The sequence below is a fragment of the Panthera onca genome, chromosome A2, assembly GCF_046562875.1.
Source record: "Panthera onca isolate mPanOnc1 chromosome A2, mPanOnc1 haplotype 2, whole genome shotgun sequence".
In the NCBI taxonomy this organism is placed as follows: Eukaryota; Metazoa; Chordata; class Mammalia; order Carnivora; family Felidae; genus Panthera; species Panthera onca.
Window position 1 is genome coordinate 162,682,663 of NC_138340.1, and position 17,107 is coordinate 162,699,769.

Below are 17,107 nucleotides of genomic sequence, written 5' to 3' on the forward strand. Positions count from 1 at the left end.
AACCATATGAAGAAAACTAGAGAAGGTGTATGGTCATTGGAAGACTTTTTCCAGGCCACATCTTCCTTTTTTTCTCTTGGCTCCCAATCCTTTAGAGTCTTGGCTTTGTACCTGAAGGCTGGTAAATTCTTAATGAGTAACTTGAGACCTTCATGAAAGACTATCATGAAAAAACCCATATGATAGAATCACTGGGAAGTATCTCAGGCTCTAAATTTGGACACATCTAGCCATGTATTTGAGTTTCTTCTTCCTAGAATCACGCCAGAGTCACCCACTCCATGCAGGGAAGATGATCCAACACCATGCCTGGCTCTGTGTGCATGATTTGTGTCATTTAATAAGGGCCTTTGGGATCCACCAGTATAACCCCAAACAACAAATATAGGTTTGGAAAATTTGGTGTGAGAGCAGGCACATGGAGAAAAAGCTTACACCTTGGTAAAACTAAAGCACTCCTCCAATTATAGGGCAATACTTCCGTCTCTTTAAAGCCAAATAGTTTCTTCACTAGCTCCAACCAATCTGAGCTTCCTGCCTCAGAGGTTTAAAGGGGGAAACACATTTTCCTCACAGTGAAAGCAAAAGCAACAGCTCAAACAGGTTCTTTGGAGAACAATGGGGAACTCAGCTCCTTCAAAAGAAGGTGAGCCTGGCCTCAGAGCAATGGATCTGTGAGGGCAGCAGGACATAGGGGTGTGCATGGGTGTGGGTTCTGGTCTGAGAGGGGACCAAGTGTCGTGCCAGCAGCCCAGCAAAAAGGGGTCCCAGGGGAGGAAGAGTGGGAGTAAGGAGGTTGATTGCCCCATGTCCACACGTCTCCTATTTAGCAGGACAAACTTGCTGAACAGCATATCTTCCATCAGTTGCTGTCATGACAGAGTGAGTGGTGCCTGACACCCCATCCATTTCCCTTAGTGGGAAACTAGTGTCCTCAAGGCAGGTCTTTAGACCTGGAAGGCAATTTAGAGAGTAGTCTATCCAAATTCCTCTTTTTTCCTGAAAGAAATCTGAATCCCAGACGATGTGCATGTGGTTTTATCAAATTTCCCGGATACCCAGGTCACAAATGGCACAGGAAGCCTAGAATTCAGCTGGCTGTGTCCTTTCCAACATGTAAGAGAGAAATGCTGTGATCGACAGTGTAACAGAGGAGGTAAGGAAGGGGTGCCATGGGGAGAGAATGAGCTATTCTATAGAAAACAAATGTGTGTGAAGCCCTTTGGTTGCCTTCCCTAATTCCAGGGTTGCTACCAGTTCATGTTTCTGGACAGAGAGTGAACTACCTCCCTGGCCTCCCATGATCTATTTCTGATCCAATGTAAACAGAAATGTAGAATCAAGGATCTCAGAAGGAACCAAGAAGAGACCAGAGCGTGCAAGGGTTATGCATGAGTGTAGGGTCAGACATACTTTGCATTGGATCCCTTCTCTGCCCAAAGCCCATTAGCGCAGTGACCTTGGGCAACGTTCTCAGCATTTCTGAGCCACATCAATCTCCTCATTTCAAAAATTAGAGTGGGGGTGCCTATCTGGCTCAGTTGGAAGAGCATGGGACTCTTGATCTCAGGGTTGTGAGTTTGAGCCTCATGCTGGGTGTAGAGATTAAATACATACATACATACATACACTTTAAACATTAGAATACTAGAAAGTATTACATTACTAGAATACTAAAAATTTTATCACTTTATCAGTAATTATTTACATATGTATGTCTGGAAGATAAAGGTCATTAAAATATACCATGATCAGAGTTCAAAATCAGCTCCAAATACGGTTCATAAATTTCGATTCTTTCATATGTCTTGTTTAATTTGATAAATAAGTTTTCACTTTCCTGTTTCTTTTTGTAAAATGTTTTTGGTTAAGAAATGGTTGGTCATTTTTCCATAGAATTGGACAGTGTACATTTTGCTCATTAAATCCTCAAGACATCATATGACAGGTTCTTCTAGTTTCCGTGTTTTGTATAAATTTAAATTTAAGGAGAGGCTTGATCAGATTACGGCTTGCCTGGTTATTTGGGTGGCAATATTTCATAGGTGCAGTTGTAAACGTCCAGCAGAAGGCACCTTATATATTCCTCTGTCTCTTTCTGTAATATAGCAGACTGTAATGATAGTCTAGAGTAACTTTCTCTCATTAACGGTCACAAATAATAATATTATAATTCTATCATTCTTTCTTCATTTATTGGATGGCATAATCCTTTAAAAAGAAAGTTCCCCTGAATCATACCTTCATTTCCATAAGGTGTAGTTAATAAGACAAAAGGAATGCTTGATTCTTTTTTGTCCATGTTCAGACTGATGACATCATTTCCTAGCATACCCCAAAGAGAACACTTCACTTCTTTTGCGATGTTGGTATTGTTATGAATTCATGAACTTCAACATATTTGATGAATTTCAATCCACTGAAATTATTATTCTCATTGGTACTCAAATTACCCCATCTCTGTCCAGTCAGCCTCTTCAAGTTGGCCCTGTACTCCTTTCGGTAAGATCCAAACATTTTTTTTGAAAGTGATCTCTGCACCCAATGTGGGGCTAGAACTCATGAACGTGGGATCAAGAGATGTATGCTGTATTGACAGAGCTAGCCAGGCGTCCCACGGTCTGAGTAGTTTCTGGTAGAATCCTCGCTTTCTAGTATGAGTAGATAGTCTAGGATCCAAGTGTACATTTCATGGCCCACATCTGGAATCGGTACCTTCTCCTAAGAGTCCTAAAGTTTTTGGTGGGAAATGGCATTTGAAGTACACAGTATGGGTGCTAAGGGTGTTCATTGTCACTGGGTTTGTCCTTGGGCTTCAAAACTACACATGTGCACAAAAAGCTAAGAATAGGACAGGATTCCTGAAAACAATTTAAGATTTTCTTGACATTTTTCCCCCTATTTGGCCTTACACTATATCCCATTAGGACAATAGCCAATGAAGCAACTCCATTTTTAAGTTTCTTGGACCAATTCTTTGTGTGGTTTGTCTATTACACCAAATACTATGTATTGCATTTGCTTTTGATTTTTACTAGTTATCTGAAAGTATAGTTTTTGTTGTATAATTATGTAAGCTATTTACAGATGTTCCTCACTATCCACAAGCAGAATGTTCCTATGAAATCTTTTATGAAACAAAATGACATAAAGGAGAGAAGCAATTACCATCAATGTACATGGAAAAAGGGTGCGCATTCCCAGATCTCCCCCAAATAACCTCCCTTATGTGTTTCTGATACTTTTAGACACAACTTGTTAACAGATGGACACATTCAATTGAGAGAAAGCCCACGTGCTCATCTGGCTCACACACTGGTGACTGGGTGGTGAACCCCTGTGTGAGGTTCCCGGGGAAGGTGATTGGCAGCTGGCGTGGACAACGGCCCACTCGGCCTCTCCATTAGCTCAACTGGCTGTAAAACAAATGCGGAACGCTGTGTTCGTGTTCAGCTTTTTTTTGTACAAATGAAAAATCCTCTTTGAATTTATGTCAGCCAGCAACAGCAGGTACACATGTAGGTCTTTCATAAAGGAAAAGAGCTGTGGTTCGAACTCTCAAAAAGAAGGAAGTACATGCTTTCAAGACAAATCTATGAAATCTAAGTATACTCAAAGTAGTTCCCAGCTTCTACCCTGTCCCCCGCCTTATTCCTCCCATCCCTCTGTCAGCAATTTCTTTGGTGGCAGTTCAGATGATTTGCCTTTGCTTTATCATGTGCATGAAATATATGTTGTATTTTGTACCTACAGTTCATGTTCCTCCCCATCAGAGAAATGACAGTAAACTAAATATTATTTTCTTCACTTTGCCTGTTTTTTTTTTTTTTTTTTTTTTTTTTTGCTTAATGAAATATCCTGGAGATCTCTCCATCCCGGCATAGAGAGGTATTTCTTATTCCTTTCTACAGTTGGATAGTATATCGCTGTGTGTATGTACCTTAGTTTATTCAACCAGACTCCTACTGGTGGGTATTTGGTGGATTTTTTGTCTTTAATTATTACAAATAGTGACACAGAGAATAAACATATGCCTAATGTTTTCCTGTGTTTTTCTCAGTGTAGCTCTGGTACATAAGGAAGGGGAACTTCTTCCTCTACCCTTCAAGGTCTTCCAGCTGCCCTAAGAATTACATTCACTTGAGGCAGATTAACAAGAGAGAAAAAAAAAAAAAAGCAGTGTGCACAGATGCTCAGTAATGAAACTAAAACCAAGAGAAATGACCAAGGCAGGAAGTTTTTATACTTTTTAGGCAAAGAGACGATGGATCTGTGAGGGATTGACAAAACAAGGAAAACTTAACTTTGGGAGCATCTGTTAGGGAGGAATTCTAAAGAGACTTTGGGCTGGGGTAGTAAAATAGTAGAAAGTAGTGGGCTGTTTATACAGTCTTCTTGGCTCTAAATCTCCCATCCTTGGACATAAGGGTGTCTCTTTACCTCCTGGGACAGGAAGGACACCTTTTACACGGGAGAATTTGTTTTCTGCTTGCAGGAGGACAGAAGAGGGTCTTAGTAATCTTCCCACATAGGTTGTATCTTAAGTTACTTTCACTTAAAATAGTCAGTATGCCAGGGTGCCTGGGTGTCTCAGTCGGTTGAGAGTCCATCTTCGCTCAGGTCATGATCTCACAGTTCGTGGGTTCGAGCCCTTCAGGCTCTGTGCTAACAGCTTGTTGGGAGCCTGGAGCCTGCTTCAGATTCTGTGTCTCCTTCTCTCTCTGCCCCTCCCCCGCTCACGCTTTCTCTCACTCTGTTTCTCCAAAATAAATAAATGTAAAAAAATTAAAAAAGAAATAGCATGCCAAAATTGCACGTTTAGGAGTGAGCTGCCCTGACCACTACAGGCATAAGTCCTAAAATTGGGACTCAGAATCCAATAAATGTATATGTAATTTGTACAATATTGCCAATTTCTCCTCTGTAGGTTTTAGACTGTTTTTCAATTTCATTAGCCATGGAGAAGAGAACTGTTTCCTTTAAACATTTACTGACTAATTATAGCAGCAAATTTTTTGATTTTTGCCAAATCCGTAAGTGGAGAAATAGTATCTCAGTGTAATTTTAATTTACTATATTTAGTTATTTTCTTTTCCTATGTCGGATTTATTTTTCTCTACTTTAAGTGAGTGTTCATATATTTTTACATAGTTGAGGAGCATTGGCATTTCTTTTTTTTCTTTGAACTGTTTATTCCTATGTCTTGCTCCATTTTCTATCAAGCTGTTGGAATTTGTCTCTCTACTTTTAGGTATTCTTTGTATAAGAGGAGAATTAACCCTCTTTGATATAGTCTGACATTCATATTTTAATTGTGATGCTCCTTGTCTCCCATTGTCTTTTAGGTCTTTATGCAGTCAGATGTATGAATCCTTTTCCTTACAATCTTTCAAATCTTAGAAACAGTTGCCCCACCCCTAGGTTACAAAGGATTGGTCTGAGTTTCTTCTAGTATTTATGTGGATTGATTTTTAGTGTTATGTTTCCAATGTATTTAGCATGTGAATGGCATGAAGACGTGGGTGCAGTTTTGTCTTTTTCTGTGTGGTTTTGTAGTTATCCCAATGCTGGTTATTAGTCCATCTTTCTCCCCATTGCTTTGAGAGGCTGCTTTATGGACGATAAATGTAACGTAATACAATTGCACTGGATACTCATGAATATAGTAGACCAATTTGGTCTATCTCTGAAATGTCCCTTTTTGTTTTCCGTTCTGTCTCTGTTCACACACACGTCATACTGACTTAATTATAGGGGTAAAATATTTTACTATCTGGTAGAGATGGCCCTCCCTCATCGTTCTTCTCTTTGTTGACCCTACAGGCTAATTTTCTTTCTTCATTCATCCAAATGAAGTTTATAGTCAACTATTTTAGCTGCAGAGAAAATATGGTGATAAATTTGTTAAAATTTATATTTCTATAAAATCACATTAAAGAAGTATCTATTAAAACAGCATTGAAATTGGGGAAATGTCTGTTCTGCATCAAAGTATTTTTCTTCTTAACTCTACCAAAGAGGATGTATTGTAACAATCCATTTTCTCATATTGAACCACCGTTGTATTTCTGAAATAAATCACATTTAATTATGGGGTATTACTTTTTAGTGTCTGACAATTTATTTGGGATTTTTGCAATAGTATTCGCAAATGAGACAAGTCTGTAGCTTTATTTATTGGTGAAATCTTTGTTAGCCTTTGAGATCAATATCATACTTGTGGCATAGAATGAACAGGAAAGATTTCCTTCTGTTTTAAGTCATCAGAAATAGTTTAAGAAAGGTTTAAGTGAGATCCCCATGAAACCATCTGGACCTGGTACTCTTTTGTAGGGGAACTCTTTAACTACTTTGTTGTTTCTTCCATGGTGACTGAATTGTTTCATCTTTTTGTCTTTATGGGACCAACATGGATAGTACACTACTGCAGGTTTTCATGGAGAAACACAAAGGAGATAAGAGGAACGTGATGGTTTCCACTTACCTTCGTTGACTTTTTTCCTTTTCCTTCTCTTTTTTACACCCCACAGCCGCTGGTAGTGACATGGAAGACCCTCAGGACAACAGTCTGAGGATTGTTTTGGTGGGGAAAACTGGAAGTGGGAAGAGCGCAACGGCAAACACCATCCTGGGGAGTAGAGTCTTTGAGTCTAAAGTTGCTCCCCATGCTGTCACTCCCAAGTGTCAAAAAGCATCCAAGGAGTGGAAGGGGAGGAAACTTCTTGTTGTTGACACCCCAGGGCTCTTTGACACCAAGAAGACCCTGAATACCACGTGCAGGGAAATCAGTCGGTGTGTCCTCTACTCCTGCCCTGGGCCCCACGCCATCGTCTTGGTCCTCCAGCTGGGCCGCTACACGGAGGAAGAACAGAAGACCATGGCATTGATCAAGTATGTCTTTGGGAAGCCATCCTTGAGGCACATGATCGTGTTGTTCACTGGCAAAGATAACTTGGAGGGGCAGAGTCTGAGTGACTTCTTAGCAGATGCAGATGTGAAGCTAAGAAACATCATCAGCGAGTGTGGGAACCGCTACTGTGCCTTCAACAACAGAGCCTCAGAGGCCGAGAAGGAAGCTCAAGTGCAGGAGCTGGTGGAGCTGATAGAGGAGATGGTGCAGAGCAACGGAGGGGATTACTTTACTGATGCCATTTACGAGGACACAGAGAAGAGGCTGAAGCAACGGGAAGAAGACCTGAAGAAGATCTACACCGATCAATTAAATAATGAAATTCAACTAGTAGAAAAGGAATATGCTGATAAATCACAGGAAGAACGGGAGGAAAAAATAAAATGGCTAAAGAGGATTTATGATGAACAATTAAAAAACATCAGGGAAGAAGCTGAGAAGGGCATATTTGAACATGTTTTAGATGGGATTAGGAGGATGCTTTCAAAAATATGGCATATGTTCTGGTAGTAAAGACCATTTCATTTTTTCTTTTGAATTTACGATGATTTGCGATAGTGGTAGATTGTAGTTTCCATAGATAGCTGTGACAGTAGCTTCTACTTATTCTTCCTATAACCTGATGCTGTTACTCCTGCCACTAACTTGCGGGGCCTGTGTCCTCTACCTTGGAACTGGGCAGATCTGGGACCATTTCAATTAATAGCAGATGGTTGAAGCAACACCTTGTGACTCTAAGGTTACATGTGGGCAATGCTTCCTTGCCCTGTTGGAGTTCTTACCCTTGGAATTGACTGTCATGTTGTGAGAAAGCTCAGGCTGTCTCTTGAGAGGCCCCCATGCAGAGGGCCTGAAGTCACTGGCCCACTTCCCAGCTCACCTTTCATTTGTGACTCAGATCAACTTGCCCGCCATGCAAATGAGGCAACACAAAAGTGGGCCCTCCAGCTGGCCGCCATCTCAGGCGAAGTTGCAGAAAGCAAAGATGATCCATTCCCACTGAGTCCTGTCCAAATGGCAGCTTTATGAGAACAAATAAATGATGGTTTTTGTTTTTAACCAGTGAGCTTCAGAATGGTTTGTTATGCAGTGAGAACTAACCAGAATGAAGCCTCTTCCCAGCTCTCAGTCCACACCGCCTCCCCTTCCCACCTATCCCTCTTCACACAAAGTTGGCATAATCAGGCAATGGCATATAGAGTTCAAAGACTCAGGAAAATTCAAATCAGAAATCCTGCACATGTTAAGCGTCTGAACCACTGGTCACATGCGTCATTGCACCACATGGTCACAAGTACTATGTTAGGGAGGTATCGGGTTTCTCTGGAAAGATTGTTCTGTGGTTCATGGAGATCTGAAAGTCACAGGATTCTCTTACTGTGTTTCTCTCACTTCTTTTTTAGGGACCATCCTAACCTAAAATGTCTCCACTTATATCTGAAAAATCCCATCTGGGCCACATAGTCTTCATTTGCCTCTGCAGAATCACACTTCACCCAGCTCTTTGCCCCCTGAGGCTGATCTAGTTGCACTACATCGGTGGGATCTCTTGTTCTCTGACTTCTGCGTGGCTGGCCAATGGGAAGTCCAAGTCAGAGGCCCTGTGGAAGTAGAAAAGCAAGGCTGGGGTGTCCATTCTCCCACCTCTATCTCTGCAGGGCCATCTCTGACTAGCTGCAGTCCTACACTAAAGGTCACAGCTCCTCCCTTGGTGGCCTTTCTACCCACCTCTTCTTCTGCATTCCAGTCTTTGTTCACCCCTGCAGGTGGAATTTAATTTTCTTATCGATACTATTAATGTCCCCGTGTTTTCTAAATTCCCTGTGTGCACAGTGTGTAAGAGGCCCCTTCTCTAAACTTTCTCCAAGTACCTAATGAGAGCAGACTATCTTTTTCTTGTTAGAACCTGATTGATAAATCTTATGGTACCCAGTTCTCTTTCAGAGCATCTTTATTGTTGTTGATGGTTTTATATTCCCTCTAGTGCTTGTTTTCTGACACCAGAAAAATCTCTCCTTACCCTTCCATGCTGTGACATTTGCAGTAAGTAGATGAAAGGTTCTGTCTTGCTAAAACAATAAAGAAACTTCAAAGTTAGATGGGTGACTCTCAGTCACTCACAAGGATTGCAGACATCCCAGATCCAAATTATTAGAATTTTTATTCGTCCTTTGTTTTGTCTGTGAACATGACTGAGAGTGTTTACCATATCAGTGACTTTTTGGGAGACGGATTAGAGATTAAGTCTGGAAAACTTAAGATTCTAAATACCCGCTCATTCTAAGATTCATCACCAGTACTCAGAACGCAGTAAAAGCAACACGGAAGAAAAAATCCTCTCCTGAGAAAACATGTGTCAAAGACAAAGTGAGACCAAAGTACTCTTTGCCATCATGCAGTTCTTATGTTCAAAAGTACTTCCTTGTAAGTGACTCATTTGTGTGATAGTATCTCTAGAAAGCAAAGTATTCATGCTCTCTCCTGACTTTTTTCATTTCAGAACCATTTAAAAGATATTTTCTCTCAGAGATATGCAGAAGCATTCTTAATACAATTAACCTGTGTGAGGGCTGTTTGAATGTGCAGCTTACGTGAGCTAATTTCTTTTTTCCCAGCCTTAGGTTCTATTTTGGAAGGTAACACATACCCAGAGAAAAAACGAGTAAATCAAATAAATCATTATCTCTTCACTTGACAATTGAAATATTGCTCACTCACTTCTCTTAACATATTTTATGTCCCAGTTTTCCCTGAAGATGGTTCTATTTCAGTGCTGAAGACTGTGGTATTTCCAGCGTTTAATGTGTCCATGATCCCTGTTGTTGAAATATGTGATAGTCATGACCACGATGGGGAATTTAAACAAGGATTTATAGAAGAAGACCTGAGGAAGGATGTAGGTGTGAAGTCTACTGTGAAGGATGTGTAGGATGTGTCCATGTGGGTGATGGGTAGGATGATCATGCTTCTGTTCAGAAACAGGAAAGTTCAGGGTGACAGGTAAGATTTTCAGGGGAAGGGTAGAGTCAGGAGCAACAGCGTTCAGTTAGGTTTGTGACAAGTTGAATATCAGATGTCAAAGGTAGGGTCCAATATAAATGACCTGCATTAACTTGAAATCTGGGTCCGAAGGTTATGTGAAAGGCTTGGGGTAAATGTGTCAGGGTGTTAACATAAGTATCTCCAATTTCAGCTGAATCTTTCTAATTGCCAATACCCCACAGTCAAAGCTCTATGCCAGAAGATCCACATTGCATGCCCAAAGGAAGAAGCGAGAACCAGTTTTGTGAGATTTAGTCCTTCAATTAATTTCATAGATATTTGAAGGGCTCAAGAGGAAAGGACTTTTTTTTTTAGGTTTTATTTAAGTAATCTCTACACCCATCATGGGGCTCCACCTCATGACCCTGAGATCAAGGGTCGCATGATTTTCCAACTGAGCCAGCCAGGCACCCCAGGAGGAATGATTTTTTTTTTCAATGTATGAAGTTTATTGTCAAATTGGTTTCCATACAACACCCAGTGCTCACCCAAAAGGTGCCCTCCTCAATACCCACCACCCACCCTCCCCTCCCTCCCACCCCCCATCAACCCTCAGTTTGTTTTCAGTTTTTAACAGTCTCTTATGCTTTGGCTCTCTCCCACTCTAACCTCTTTTTGTTTTTTTCCCTTCCACTCCCCCATGGGTTTCTGTTAAGTTTCTCAGGATCCAATAAGAGTGAAAACATATGGTATCTGCCTTTCTCTGTATGGCTTATTTCACTTAGCATCACACTCTCCAGTTCCATCCACGTTGCTACAAAGAGCCAGATTTCATTCTTTCTCACTGGTGTGCACATTTTCTTAAGCACCAATTCTCTGATACAGATTTGTGAGAAAGGACAATGAGATAGGGAGATTTTAATTCTATTTTTAATTCCTCTTGAGTTAATAGTTGCTTTTGTAGGAAAAATGCTTTGAGCAGGCTTATGCAAATGAGTCCCTTAGACTTTAAGTCAATTGCTTCTTGTGGAGCAGTGTGGAGTACACGGGGAACAGCCTACGTAGCAAAATTAAACATAGACGCTGCACAGCTACCTCGTTCTCACCCTCATGGTGAATTCCCTTGACAATCTCCCAACCAAATTTTCATACAATTCTTAATGCTTCTTCATTCCTCCATGAACTGAGGGAAAGACAATATATCTCTTGCTTCCTGAACCTGGAGAGGTGGAATCTGGGACAAATGTCTCATTGGCCTATTCTTTCTTCCTCTCTGTTTTCTTTCCCCTAGAAGAAGACAGAGTGTTCTCAGCTTCTATTTTCTGGATATCTACTATATAAAATTCTATTGTGCAGCAAGGGAGCCCTGGGCTTTGTCATGCAAATTGGACTAGTGATAGACTATAGGCAATCCCTTGTAAAGAAACACCACCACCCTGGATTACAAGGCTGTCATGTTTTCACAAATCCTTTCTTTTTTTTTTTTTTTAGTCTAGAAGCTGTTTCTTCAGGTTTTTCTCTATACTGTATGATGCATTAGAATGTATCAGAGCTATCGGGAAGGCTTGTTAAAGTACAAAGCCTGATTCAGTAGGCTCAGGGTGGAGCTTGAGAATCTGCATTCCCTACAGGTTGTGTTGTTCGCAGGTGTTGCCCATGCTGCTTGTCTGGGACCATAGCTTCAGAGTGACCCCCAGTCTCAAATAATCTCACATTTGAAAGGGACAAAGTCATTTCAATCATATTCAAGGCATTTCCCTCGTTCCAAATGTTACCAGCTAGATTCAGGATACCGAAGACTCCTCCTCTCCAAGATCCTCAAGTATACATGCAAAGAACTAAATTAAATAAGGCAAAATGCCAGATTTCTATCAAAAGTCTAGGACTCCCTAATAAAGAGGGAGTAGAGACCAGAGCAGGGGCCAAAACCCAAAGTTGGAAAACTTTATTCTTCTCCCTGAATGGAACAGAGCTATTCGCACACCCTGGGGCCATCTGACAACCAGATTTACTGTCCAAGAAGGTGACTCAGCTGGGACCTGCCAGAAAGAATTTCTTTACTGTGTATACAGAATGGAATAAGGGACCAAAAGTGTGTGTCAAGTCTGGCCCCAGTAAGCTAAAACGGAGAAAGTACCATCTGTTTCATGTTTTTAAAAAGTAAAACATAATAGGAAAAAGTGGTCTACTGAACTATCCTAAAATTCTCACATTCTGAAACAGATCAATCACTGTCTTTCATGAGATCATTTATGAAGGGCTCGCAGCAGAGTTTCTGCTTCCCTGGGGTGAAGGTGGAGGGATCAGCACTTTCTCCTCTGAGCCAGAGAGAGGAGAGTCACCTCTTGTATCTTTCTCTGTGTCTTTCAAAAAAAATGCTAATGAGGTGCCTGGGTGGTTCAGTTGGTCAAGCATCTGACTATTGGTTTCCTTTGCAGAGGTCATAATCTCATGGTTTCCTGAGTCTGAGCCCTGAGTAGGGATCCATGCTGACAGTGGAAGGCCTGCTTGGGATTCTGCCTCTCCTTCTCTCTCTGCCCCTCCTCCTTTGTGCTATCTTGGGCTCTCTCAAAATAATAAATAAACTTTAGGGGAAAAAGGGAGGTGGGATTATACCAGGTGCGCCTGACCTAATCAAAAAATATTTAAAAGCAAGAGATTCTCCCACTGGAGAGAATATCCATGTTGAATATCCATATGGAGAGCTGCCTATCAAGAGAGGCAGCCAGGGTGACCCTCTGGGAGGAGGAACTCAGTCCTACAACCACAAGTAACTCAATGCTGCCAACAACCTGAATTAATTTGGAAAAAGACCCTGGACTCCACAGAGGACACGAGTGAGCAGCTGACTCCTTGACTGAAGCTTCAAGCAACTCTGAGCACAGGACCTAGTCAGGCCTTGCCTAGACTCCAGACCCCCAGAGACGGAGCCAATAAGCGTATGTTGTTTCAAGTTGCTAAGTTGGAGGTCATTTGTTAGGCACCGATAAAAAAGTAATGCACTTGTTATCTTTATAGTGAGTTTCTTTTAAATAGCATGTGGTTGGCCTTGCTTTTTAATCCAGTCCTACAGTCCCTGCTTTTTATTCCGGGGTGTTTAGACCATTTATCACAGTCTACATGGAAGTACTATTAGACCACTTCACATGTCGTTTAAGGAACTTACACTAGTGTACTTAACAATTTCTCCCTCCCTGGTGTTGTCATGCCTGACTTTCACGTGCATTGTAGGTCCCTCAATACACTATTACTATTTTTGTTTTAGACAATTATCTTTTAGAGCTATAAAGTGTAAGCTACAAAATGTCTTTTGTATTATCTTCCTTTTTGCCATTTCTGGAGCTTTTTATTTCTTTAGGTAAATACAAATTTCTGTCTCGTATCACCTTCATTCCTTCTGGATGAGGAACTTCCTCCAAAATTTGTTGTAGCACAGGTAAGTCAACAGTGATTCCGCTCAGCTTCTGTGAGGCAGCCTTTAGCTCACTTTTATATTTGAAAGCTATTTTTATTGCTTAGAGAATTCTGGGCTGACACTTTTGTTCTTTCAGTAATATAAAGATGTCACTCAATTGTCTTCCGGATTGCAAGCTCTGACAAGGAATCATCTGTAATTACAATCTTTATTCCTCTAATATAATGTGCCTTTTACACCCCAGTTATTTTTACGTCTTCCTCTTTATCTTTGGTTTTTAGCAGTTTCAGTATGAAGTGCCTAGATTTTTATTTGTTTGTTTCTGTATTTAGCCTCCTCAAGCTTCTCTGGGACTCTTGGATCTGTGTCTTGGTGTCTTCCCTTGTTTTTACAAACGTCTGAACCATTAGCTCTTCAAATGTTTCTTCTGTTCATTTTCTTTTTTTCTCCTTCTGGTACTTCAGATACATGTGTGTTAACCTGTTTGATTTGCTTTGCAGCTCCCGGATACTCTATTCTCTTTTTCTTTTTCTCACTCATTTTTAACTTTTGTTTTCATTTGAAGAATTTCTATTCTCTCTTCTTCAAATTCACTGACTCATGTTGAGTCAACTGTGTTGACTGATATACCTGCTAGGGAGCACGTCATCTCTGATGGTGCTTTTGACTTCTACCACGTATGTTTGATTCTTATGGCTTTCATCTGTCTGTTGAAATTTCCCCATCTTTTATTTCATGTTGTCCAGTTTTTATTCAGTCCTTGTTGTTATTTTAAAATCCCTGTTCAATTTCTGGACTTTTTCTGAGTCTACCCTGTTGATTGTGTTTTATTTTTGTTCTCCTGCTTTTAAAACAAGTTTCATAATTTTATTAAATTGTAGACATAGGAAGAAAGGAGCAAATGAAATAAATAATATTGATGCCTAGATACAGAATCCCTTTTCCTCCATCAGGCTGTTAGGGTGGGATTTGAGTCAGCCCACAGGGAGTTGGACTGGTTGGGATTGTTGCTACAATTATCGATGGAGCAGCTAAGGCCCCATATTTCTCTAGGGTGCCTTGAGCTTAGTGTGGGCACTCAGATGCCATGTGGTTTTACTCAGTGTTCTCACCCCGTTTACCTTCAGCTTCCAGTCATCCCTACACACTCTGCTTCCCAGAATCTCTCCAGGCCCGTGATGGATGGCTGGTGCTTATCAATCATTTCTCCTATGGCATGTGGGGGCAGGGCAGCACATATGTCTGTTGTCCTGGTCCAGCCTGAGTCTTAAGCATGGTCTGTGCACCTGGGCCTGGGGATGTGGACTTTCTCAGTAGGTCTGACTGTACTAGGGTTCTCAAGGAAACAGAACCAGGTGGAAAGATATCAATATCTATACCTACCTATCTCTATCTATCTCTCTATCTCTCTATCTCTCTATCTATCTATGGATGTAGACATATATCTATAGATATTGGTATCTTTCCACATTTGCACTTTGTAACTGGCATGTAATCATATCCGACCTTATACTTCAACTAGCTCCCAGGAATATACACACAATAATGTGCAGTATTTATTATTGTGAATAATACCTGTGGAGTATGTATGAGTGTGAAATGTATCTGTTTATGAAATCTTTTTTTTTTTTAATTCATGAGCATTTACTATTACTTAAAGTTTCCTCTTGGATTTGATGATTCTGTATCACAGTTTTATGGAATTTAACCTACAAAGTGGTTTCATCATATTATTTCATCATACACGAAAGCTATCAAGATGAACATTAATGTGATCATGTCAATAAAGAAATGGAAACCCTTTGGCCGCACCTCTTGGAGCAGGTGCATAAGGATGGCTCTGAGACAGACACAAGTCCGGTGCCATGTGCCACACCCTGCTCTCTCTGCTACTCCTTCTAACACGCCCTCGCGATGTCCCAAGTAGAGCTTTTTACCCGTGGATGTCGAAGCCTTCCTTTGATTCAAGCATACATTTCCGTATGCGAATTTAAAAGCCATAATACTTATATTTATTTTAACGTCCCTTTTCTATATGCAAACAAGACAGAAACAGACACCAATTGGAGGGTTTGTGTGGACACGTGTGCACAAGACAACGTGAAATGAAAGAATGACGGGTTGAAGTCAGCCCCACAGTGCGTGCTCATGCACACGCGGCCCTGGAGGCAGAGCTGAGGACAGCGGCCGTTCCCCCAACCCCAGCCCCCTCCCTTTCGCCCCGCGGGTCCCCGAGTTGCCGGGTTACTGAAGGGATTCCCCCCTCACTCAGAGCCCCCGTGTGAGCCCCGCAGGGCTGCTGAGGAGGCTAAAGGTGGAGATTAATGGCGGACTTCCGCCCAGCGGCACTTCACCGAGCCCAGCTCACTGCAAGGGCCACCAGAGCCCTCAGACCTCCTGACCCAGCTCACCACAACCCCGAAGTCCAACGTGCCACCTCCACTCTGGCGCCCTAGGAACTAGTGGCATCTAAGCACAGTCGCGCGGTGTCTTCTAATCCACGTGGAACTGGGATGGCCCTAGGGGTCCCCCCAACAACCACCTTCTCCACGTGGAGCTGCCCCCCACTTCCCGCCAACACCACCTTCCTTCCAGCCCCTGAACCCTGGGCCGGGTGAGTAGGTGCCTCCTGTTGCAACCACACCTCCGGACTAGAGCATGGCTGATTTGAAGAGAGGAGCCAACTTCCTTGAAAGTGTTTTGTCACATTCTGACAGAGTAATAAGGAAACCCTATGGGTTGGTTACACAACCTAAGGGTGGCATCTGATTTTCTAATGATGTGGCAATCAAGCACTTTCATGGGCTGGCCTTCCCCCATTGAACTCCATGGGACCACCATAGCAGTGGAATGTCGGGGTCTGAGGCTTTCCACCAGTGCACCTGTGGCTCCCTCTTTCTCCATTGTGTGAGAGGACCTCTGGATTTTGTTTTGTTTAGTTTTGTTTGTTTTGTTTTTTTGCATAGTAATCCATTTGAGAAGCACAATGAAGACATTCCCCAAATTTCGACTTCACTTTGGAAAGACATCAGCCATAATAAATGCTAGAAACTTGGGAACTGTGTTATTTTCGCTATAGTTATTTCTCTTTTTTGGCAGTAAATTATTGTAAAGGAAATAAACCGATGTTTCAGAAGTAAACATTAATATGTATGACCCTGACATCACTTTCACGGGTGATAATAAAACATCCAAGGGTCACAAAGGGCCAGATCTAGCTGGGTATGAGAGCTAGGACAGTATTAAGGAGGGTCAGTGTCTGCTTTGGTCTGAATGTTTGTGTCCCCCCGCAGGTTTCATATATTGAAAATTTCGTGCCCAAGATGGTTTTAGGAGCTGGGGCCTTAGGAAGGTGAGTCAGTCAAGAGGGTAGATCCCATATGAGTGAGAATTGTGCCCTTCTACAAGAGGCCCCAGAAAGCTGACTCATCCCTTCCACCATGTGAGGACACAGCCAGAAGTCAGCAGTCTGCAACCCAGAGAGGTCTCTCACCAGATCCTGACTGAAATCACATCTCCATCTTGGACCTCCAACCTCTAGAACCATGGGGAAAATTCTTCTGCTATTTACAAGTGGCCCAGTCTGTGCTTTTTTAAATTTTATTTTTTATTTTTTTAATATGAAATTTATTGTCAAATTGGTTTCCATACAACACCCGGTGCTCATCCCAACAGGTGCCCTCCCCAATGCCCATCACCCCCTGCGTCCCTCCCACCCACCATCAACCTTCAGTTTATTCTCAGTTTTTAAGAGTCTCTAGTGGTTTGGCTCCCTCCCTCTCTAATGTTTGTTTTTTCCT

At 41.7% G+C, this 17,107-nt stretch overlaps 2 protein-coding genes across 13 annotated transcripts in view; both read left to right on the forward strand.

Moving 5' to 3' along the window:
- LOC132677342 (GTPase IMAP family member 7-like) overlaps positions 1 to 7,969 on the forward strand; it is a 275,671-nt gene extending 267,702 nt beyond the window's left edge. For 7 of the 10 annotated variants that reach the window (XM_081795088.1, XM_081795090.1, XM_081795089.1 and 4 more), the window contains one exon: positions 6,531 to 7,969. In XM_081795088.1, coding sequence (XP_081651214.1) covers positions 6,531 to 7,420 — 890 coding nt within the window. In that variant the 3' untranslated portion in view covers positions 7,421 to 7,969. Of the gene's footprint in view, positions 1 to 556; positions 647 to 1,062; positions 1,157 to 6,530 lie in introns of those variants that run through there. The other 3 variants (XM_081795097.1, XM_081795094.1, XM_078437640.2) reach the window with 3 other exon arrangements.
- LOC132675732 (GTPase IMAP family member 7-like) overlaps positions 1 to 17,107 on the forward strand; it is a 68,097-nt gene that overhangs the window by 23,104 nt on the left and 27,886 nt on the right. The window lies entirely within an intron of this gene.